This window comes from Lagopus leucura, unplaced genomic scaffold (assembly GCF_019238085.1).
Source record: "Lagopus leucura isolate 7727_CA_CO unplaced genomic scaffold, USGS_WTPT01 Super-Scaffold_741, whole genome shotgun sequence".
Classification (NCBI taxonomy): domain Eukaryota; kingdom Metazoa; phylum Chordata; class Aves; order Galliformes; family Phasianidae; genus Lagopus; species Lagopus leucura.
The window spans coordinates 2818840-2828189 of NW_024962256.1; the positions used below are offsets into that span (position 1 = coordinate 2818840).

Here is a 9350-nt window from a genome sequence, read left to right on the forward strand (position 1 = left end):
TCCAGCAGATTTTAAACACTTTATTTAATAAAAGTTAAACATACAAAACTGAAATTAACACACTTTGTATTCATAAAAATCACCTTCTCCCATTATAGGGAAAACTTCTTTCTATGCATGGATTCTAAACTACCAGTTGTAGAGTTTAGCTTGAGTTGTGACTCAGGTAACTGATGGACATCTCCACCAATCAGTGCATCAACAATTGCTGACGTGACCTGATCTAGGTAACAAATTACAAAATGAGCTACATTAACATAATATACAGGGAAATAACGGTCAGGGTTAATGAACAAGATGCACCCTTTAATCATTTAATGGGAGAAACAGCTGATGTACTCTTGTCCATTAACTCAGCCCTAGATTTTACAAAAATAATATCTACATTGTATACAGGGCTACCCATTAAGTTCTTTGAACACGTTACAGATTCAGAGATGGCACCACTACCGTAAGTGGGAGACAAATAACAGAAGAAAGGCAAATCACATGGAATACAAAAAAGCAAGAGCTTTTACACGTGGCTTCCTGAATAGAACTGAAGGGGCTCAGCAGCACTGTAAGACAGCTGAAGTTACAATGAACACTAGGGCCAGTCAGTTATTTACGGACAGAAACTTGAGACTAACCTTCACTCACTCACAACTAAGTGGGATCTAGGCATTCATACCTGCTATGCTTTAGTACTACTGTACGAGATGGAGGCAGCCCAGACACGAGATGTTACTGTCTGCTCAAGGTCTGTGACCATACCATCAAAACTCTAAGCTTGAAAACTGCAAGAGGGGAGGTGATGACATTTCCAAAGCATAACTGTCCAGTTCTCCCACCTCTAATCCCTGGGGCAAGGGGGCATTGCTTTAAGCACAGTTCTGTTCTTTGAAACTGAAGTCTCTTCCTATGTTGTTCTGGTTACGTTTCAATAACTTCCTGTTAAAATTTGATGACTATTAAAGAAAAAGATCTCCTCTACTTTTAGCACAGGAAATTTAGACTGGAATTAAAGTCGGATTTATTGTTTCTAGCACATGAATAATACTTAGCAATAAAAATCACAACAGCCCTGTCCTGCCCTCATTTACAGCTGTACAAAACTATCTGCAGTGGATTTGTAAGGGAGTAATTTAGAACCTCCTTTGTAATTCCACATGACTTACATGCTATGATGTAATCTTTCTCCCAGTGCTGCAGCAGCTCTGTAACACAGAGCTTGTCACTGAGACCAGCAGACAGCACTGTGACTACAGAAATGAGGGAGGCTTTATAGGTGCCATTTTTATACCACCACTTTTCTTAAGGAAAAAAAAACTTTAGTATCCATACAAATGGAAGAATCCGGAGATCAAACTTTCAGATAACTACTGCTTTAGCATAAAAGGTAGCAGCAGTTCATGAAAGCATTTACCCGCAGAATGTATTGTAATGCAACTACCAAAAAAAACGAAGAGGAGAGTCAAATCAATAGTTGGAAATTTAAGGCTCATATCAGCTGAAGCCAAAGTGATGGTGACAAAATGGACTACTTGCTATGTGCCAACAAATAATTTACTTTTAGAAAAATATAATGATAAAAAGATAAGTGAAAAGCCCTGCAGAGATGAAGTTCGACCTTTTTCCCCTGCTACTGAGGCATCAAATGCCTGACGTTATATTTAGAGGTATCTTGATACTGTGTCATAGGTTTGTCTGCAATTCCACATGTTCCAACTCCAACTTTGCCAGTTACACTCTCTGGGGAAGCAAAAATACTCCGCTTTACCTGCAAATGGAAGAGAAAATACAATTTCTCAGTGATGACTGACTCACTTTTAGAAACAGACAACCATTATTATTCGAAGCGTTTCAGAACCCTCAGCTTCCTACTCTATAGGCAAGCATGCTTTCCAGAGGCTAACTCACCTCTGACATTATTAGCAGAAGAGGCAGGGCTGGAATATGCTGGATGGGATCTTTGCCCTCGCAGCCTTGGGTCGAGCCAATAATGAATACAATTCAATAGAGACCACCTTACGAGGAAGGTAAGGGCTTGTAAGGGGGAATTCAGATTTAGCACCACGTCTAGCAGCTCTCTTGGCTGAGCCATGACACAAATTTAAGTAGAGCTGCAGGATGTCCTTGCTAACTTCTCTGCAATGTGCTTCCTAGTCCACAGTAAGTACTGCCATGTGTGCAGCATCATAAACATAAGAGGACTTTGTTGGTTTAGACAGGCCTCAGGATCTTAACTCCAACAAACGCTGCACTGCAACTCACCGTGAACCCTCTTCTTTGAGGTAAGTGCAAGCTCAGCCTCATAAGAACACCCCAAAGTCATCCAGTGCAAAACTAGGCCTTGAAAGTACAAAATGACCAACTGCACATTTCAAATAAGTCACAGGTGAACAAACTACCTTTAAAAACACCTTCTTCCCCTCTCCCAAGTTACTGCATAGAATTCTATGATCTTTAACTACTGACATACAGACAAAAAGCAAACAAACCTGGCCTTTTTTGTTTTTAGAATATGCTCTGTTGTTGAACTGTTGCCATTTGACTTTCTGGTCCTCTCGTTCCTGTTCGAGTTCTTTAATTCTCTGAGCTTTTTTCAAAGCTTTTTTCTTTTTATACTCCCGTTGCTGAGCTATCATCTCTTTTCTGGAAGATAGGAAAAAAAAGAGATCCTTTATGTTTGTGTCTCTGTCTTTATATTCGTAGAGTATCCTGTAAGAAACTAAAACCTCTCTGAAAGGAGGGCATGCACAACAGTTATTCTTAAGTAAATACATAAAACAAAGCTTGTAAACTATGTCAAATTCTGGGAGGAAAAAAAATTCTCTCCATGCTAAAGTGTTACAATGCTCCTTTATGTATTTTGGGCATAACAATAATGGCCACCTGATAAAGACCATGTGAAATGCAGCAACCCATGGGACTGAAGCCAATTTATTTCCAGAACTGGAGATATATCTTCTGGCACTTCTACGTTTCAGAAGCATCAAGCGTTTGGAAAACGTAACTAGCTTGTTTGAGAGCAAAGTCAAAACTTCTCTGAGAGACTAACCAGTATTGGGCAGGGGTGGAAGGAAAGGAGCGCAAGTTATTTCATTGAAGATAAGGAATTTCACATATAAATCTATGCCAAAACCATGTCCCTCAGAGTGACCCTGTAAGGTCAAGTTCTGAAACCCTACTCCCTTTTTTTGTTCCTAAAGGCTTTCAAACCTGAAAAATGCCTTGAATACTTTTCTTTGTCAGGCACAGTAGGCTACTGAGTAAAGCCCATCTCCCCAGTGATGGGATCAACAGAGAGACACAGGCAGGAGCTTTGCAGTGATAAGTGTACTGACTTGTGAGCCAGGTACCAGATCTGAGAGCAGCCTGCAGCGCACCTGGGCTGTTAGCCTACCCACATACATATTTGTTATCTTGAGATAGCATAATCTGAGTAAAACAGTCCTGTGTTATCTTACCAGGACAGGTAACATACAGTGCCAGCCACAATAATCTGCTGAACGTTGTATGCCACGTTGATTTATGATCCTTTTTAACAAATACGTGAATGTACAATAATTCTAAGTTTCTACATTGGCCAATTCTCATAGCTGGGGGGAGAGGGGAAGCCAAATAGCTTTCAGGTTTAGGCCTTCATATTACTTACTTGGACATAGGTTTGTTGCCACTGTCCTCTTTTGCTTTTCTTCCCTCTTCCACAGGCTTGAGGTTGAACAGCGGTGTAACTTCAGCATTCCCATATCCAGCAAAAGTGACTGCAGCTGTCCCATTCTCCTCATCTATTTCTTCAATCTCAGCTTCATAACACCTGTAAAGATATCATGGCTGTAAGCATGTGAGTAAAGGTTTAATACTCAGCCCATCAACATCTACACTGTCAGCCAGCTAATGGCATAAAGTAAAAATAATTTGCAAATATCAGCCTTCATTTTCAGGGACAACACAGATCACACCAAGAGGTTGTTCTTAAGGCCAAAAGGACACAAGTACAAAGATTAGGTTCTGTTGACCTTAAGCATCAAGAAGCAATGATCTCAGCAGTTATCGAGACTAATGATTAATGCTTGGGCAGTCTAATCAGAAATCTTGATTTTGTTTCTAATTCTGGCAGGCCACAGGACTGGGGAAAGCCCCAGTAAGACACAGCATTCCAAGAGTACAGCCTTCAGGGAATTCAGTGACAAGTTTTAAAACACGGTAGCTCGTGACTAGCAAGATTTGGTCGTATTCTCTTCCATATAAATAAGAGTTGAGAAAACCTCAGGCACTAAAAATATTTCTTCTCCAACACTTACAGTTTCATAAATTAGGAAGTCAGAATAAACTGGTTTGGTTCCCAGAACTTCAAATGCTTGTGCAGCAGAGAGTAAATCCAAAAATTCCACAGCTACTTTACATAGTCAGTTATTTCAAAGCCAAAAAATAACATTTTAAATTAAAAACTAATTTCCAATTATTCACACAAATTGAGATACAGAAAACACTTTTTCTTGATAGTGAAAAATTACAAACACATGAATATGATACTATGAATCGAATAGCCTGAAACCTTTATGAAACACTGCCATAAAATCAATTAATGAAAGTCTGCCATTTATTACATTAATAAATGGTCGTTCACCAATGCTACTGTGCTTGTGTGAGGTTAGTAACAAACAGGGCATTTCTAGGAAATGACCCCACAGCTCTTTGCTTTATATCTGCAGTACTGATCTTTATTAAAGGGGTACCATGAGAGCTAATTCTGTAGTTCTTTCCCAGTTTCTTTTTGCTTACTGGTTGCCCTAGGGGCAGTTCAAGCTGAATGAAAGTCTCTTACCATGAACTATTTCATGTAACGGTTAGAGAAGTTTTCTACACTTACTGTCCATCTTCACTCCATATTGCCATACACCTGTCCCCAACCTTCCAGGAGTGACTGGGGAGAGCAGAAGCTGAACTGTCAGAACTTGCAAGAGTTTCTGAAGGTTGCGTAGAAAGGAGATCTTTGGTCAGTTCTATGACTTCCTACAAAAGACAAAAGTAACAAAGAATAATTTTTCAAGTCCTGTTGCCATTCATATTTTAACACTGCACACCTACAGAAGAGATGTATGGGCTTCACTGTGTCTCAGTAAAGATCCCCATACCTTCCATAAAACTTTAAGGCACCTATTATTTTTATTCAATTTCATTCTAGAGGCATAAAGATACAGCTGGACAGCCTTGAGGGAAAGGAACTAAAATAACAGTGGTGTGACGTTCTGTGTGCGCGGCTGCACGTTTCTGTACTCTGCTGTACATAACACTCCTGTTCTGTCTAGCCAGCAGTTACTTCCATCCCTTCTGCACTGGGACTAGCTGACTATTTTATATATAGTCATCTATAAAATACACAGCTGTAATTGCAGCAGATCTAAGTAATCTAACACTTTTCAGTTTATTCAGAAATAGGGGGATTGGCTGAACTGATGCACTCAAATCCATGGTGGAAGAGCGCAGTGCTTTCTAGGACTGACACTCAGTAAAGCCCTTTCTTTTCTAAAAAGCATTCTGATGCATATTAAAGAAATAGATTTCTTTAAGTCATTTTAGGTGTTCCTTTTTCTCCACATTCAGTGACCTCAAGATTTCAGGTCAGCATTCCCTTACTAATCCAGCAAGTGTTAGGTTGGTTTTAGTTCATGTGCTTAACAAATTTCTCCACTTCCTTTAAGCACTATTTGCTCAAACAGGAGCACACAGCCAGCCCTCTCCCCCCAGCTTCCACCCCATATTATGTTCTTACTCCCCAACACTGAGACCACTGATTTTGACTAGGATTAACAAATACTTAGGAGCCAGCATCTAAAGGAACATTTGAATTTTCTATGTAAGGCAAGGAAACTCTGCAGTCACTATAACAATTTTTCACACCTTAAGAGCATCACAGCATGAAACACTGAAGCTCATCCAACTAACAGCAAATAACTCAGTTATTGACAGGTACAGATAAACAGTAATCTGTTGTGAGGGTCAGCAGAGCCTCAATTTTCCTCACAGCTTCACAGCTCGTTTCAGCTGTGGACTTAAGACTAGCTCAGCAGAAGGTGGTGAAGAAGCTATTCTTCATTCCTCAAGAACATAAGTGATCCTAAGCAGTTCCCAAATAGCAGGTAAACACAACATACCCTTCTGGGCACTTTTATCCAATAGCCTACACAACCAGAATGAATGTCCTGTTTGTTGGTTGCAGCTGTTAATGTCTTAATTAATCAGCACCTCTCTAACAGCAGCTCTGTTCTTTGTTTTAAGGACCTGCCTGTTTCTGAATTTAACAGTAATCACAATGGGTAGCAACCACAAGCACAGTGACATGCTGAAAATTACTTCTATTTAACTTTGGTCTCTATCTTCTGTAACATCATAGCTGACCCAAAACAGACTGAGGTTCAGAAAATACAGCATCAGCATAATTTTCCCTTCCAAGTGAGAAATCCCAAACTGGTAATCAACATACAGCTAACTACATTCTGAAAATCAAGAGGCATGGTTTGAAATGGGTGTCATCTCAGCATGTCAAATACATGTAAACTGAGTACCAGCACGTCAGCTACGCAAGCTAGCAGCGTGACACACAAGTGGTGAGTTGTTCTCACCACGTTTGCTGGGGGTTTGTGATAGAACTCAAAATGGGAGCAGCTGGAAAGCAGTCCACCAGGAATTCTTCAAATCTGATGAAGCATCATTAAACATGAAGCAAAGAATAGCAAACTTTGGGTAAAAATCTTCCTGAGGTAGTTCTGTAGCAGTCCTTAAGGGAATAGCTGATTGAATGAAAGCTTTTGAACGAGAGACAACCACAGCAGCTTAGTCCAGCCAACTGAGCTGAGCAGCAGGGCGGGCTGCCACGTCTCTGGCACAGGAGTGTGACCTGCAGAGAATTCCTGTGTGAATTGGTCAGGGCTTTTCCTCACCAGCTGCTCTCTAAAAACTCAGGCAGAACTTGATATTTTAGAGTGCGACACCTGCTAACATCATCTCCAACTACAGAAGGTGGTGGCTGTCATCAATTCTACTTCATGCAAAATGCAAAGTTTGTTGCTTTGCTGCATGGACGATGTCCAAAGAAGCCCTTCAGTGAAACAGAAGGCAAAGAGCAAAACATTTATAAAAATTTCTTGTAATATTTATTTTAATCCTGTTAATCAGGAATAAGCTCGGTATACAAAATGCTGAAGTGCATCTCTATTTAGAATGTAAAAGGATCTTTCAGTTTCATGGTAAGTCTTTCTAAACAAAAGACTGAACAGAAGAAAAGCTACACAGTCAGGACACAACTCGCCAAACCCATTTTTACAATTGTTTGGTTGACATATCAAGTCTGCAAAACATTGTCTATGTCATTTGCAAGGTGGAACATATGAATAGCAAACCTTTTGGGGACGAAAGTGTAAACATCTTCCCCATTCTGTGCAGAAAGCTTTTATAAAAAAGTTTGCAAGTTGTCCTTTCACATCAATGATCTCTGCATATCAAAGCCGAGGTCGTGTTGATATCATCCCATATGGGTTTTGCTGTGCATTTTAAAAATATAAAAATATACACACGCTTTTAACAGTGTACAACAAAGGACATTAAGATGATCTATTAAGTGCCCCATGGGCAGCAAGCCTTTGTAATTTAAAGGAATTCTAAAGATCACTAACTTGAGGCACCGCTTGTATCTTGGTTGACGCATCATTCTTAGTGCTGCTTTTCTATGCAGAATAATGGCTTCTCAGTTTTGTACTGGGGCTGTTTTATGCATCTTAACATTTCATCATGTTAAAGCAATCCACAACAGAAAGGAGGCAGCATCTCACACGACACTTGAACAGTACTGCTGTTTTCTTATACAGCAACCTAACTTTATATACACAAGAATCTAAAAGCCCACTTAAAATTAGCCGGTGGTCTTTCTGGCACTGAATGGTACCTTAAGCACAGAAATGGTTTTAGCTTTTTACAGGGCAGGATGCTCAAGCATTTAAAAAAACTGCAGGTGGCAGATGAAGGGCACGTCTGTCTTCCTTCGTAATTTTGTAACGTTAAGGAAACTCTATTGCTGTTCTTTCCCCCCTAAACCAACCCTTCCATAATTCCAACAAGTTATGAGAAAATGAATTAGTAAACCTACCAACCAACGTTTCGGTTGCCACAGGGACATCTAGGAAAGGTGAAAAACCACCGAATAGCCACGGGCCGCTCCCACCCCCTCACCTGTAAGTCCTTCTTTAGCTTCAGCAAGTCCTCGTTGTCGGCATTCCCAGACAAGGCCGCCTCCACCTGCTGGAGCTGCGCCTTGTAGCTGGCCAGCTGCTTGGCCAGGTCTTCGGACATCTGCGGGAAACGCACCGCTCAGACACGGACGGCGCAACGCCGGGCGAGCAGCTTCTTTACCCGCGCAGAGAACCGCTGCAGGGATGATGGCCTGCGTTGCCCACCGCCGGAAGGCTCGGGCCGAGGCCGATCCGAGGCCCGGCCGGCACGCGGGCCTAGGCCCGGGCCCGAGCGCGGGCTGCCTCCGGGAGGGCAGGGAGAGGCCGCGGGGCGGCAAGGGAGGACCGAGAGGGACCGAGCAGCCGCTTCTTACCTCGGCGGGCGCTGAGGGGCCCGAGGGCCGGGCCGGGAGCGCCGCGCTGGGAGCCGTCGGACCGCCGCTGCCCGAACGCCGAAGCCGCAGGCCGGACTACGCGGGGAGACGGGAAGCGGGCGGAGCCGAGGGCCAACGCGCGTCGGACCTCGCGAGAGCGGCCTGCAGGTCACGTGTTTCTGAAGCGCTGCGCCGATTGGTGGAGTGTGTGCGTAGCGTAGAAGGGGGACTCCGATCGCTGCTGAGTGAGGGAAGTGGGAGCGCGCAGGCGCGAAGCTGGGCCTTGATCTTAGGCGCATGCGCGGGGCAGAAAGCGGCGCTGCCCTTGTTCGAATTAGAATTCTGACTCTGCAAATCACAATAATGCTTTTTTAGAAGTTCTTTCACCACATTCTATCATTTAAGCATGTGATTCCCCATATAAGAAAACAACCCAGGACTTGAAACCCCCAATCTTCAACTCTTATAAATTGGAGATTCAAATTAATCATATCCTTAAAATTGACTTGTCTTTGCTTTTGGCTACAGGTATTTTTTCGTTCTTGACAAAATGAGGTCCTTTATACTATACGGAGGAGAAAAAATATTATATAGACTTCGTGCTGTCTTAGAGATTACAGTTCTCAAAGAACATATTTTATAGCTCATGGAATGGTGGGTGTTTGGAGTTACCTGTTAGCCCTATTTAAATGATATATATCCAGTTGCCAAGATTCTGTTCTGTCTGTATTTGTTAAGAGTTCAGAAGTTCACACGTGCTTGTGCC

General features: G+C 42.1%; 1 protein-coding gene across 1 annotated transcript; it reads right to left on the reverse strand.

The window, feature by feature from the left end:
* SMNDC1 (survival motor neuron domain containing 1) lies at positions 1 to 8645 on the reverse strand. Its single transcript, XM_042863853.1, has 6 exons — positions 8585 to 8645; positions 8212 to 8331; positions 4856 to 4998; positions 3638 to 3799; positions 2481 to 2634; positions 1 to 1759 (listed from the first exon to the last, which is right to left on the reverse strand). Exons 2-6 carry the CDS (start codon positions 8329 to 8331, stop codon positions 1622 to 1624), a joined length of 717 nt encoding a protein of 238 aa, XP_042719787.1. The 5' UTR covers positions 8585 to 8645; the 3' UTR covers positions 1 to 1621.
* Positions 8646 to 9350: the final 705 nt, after the last annotated feature.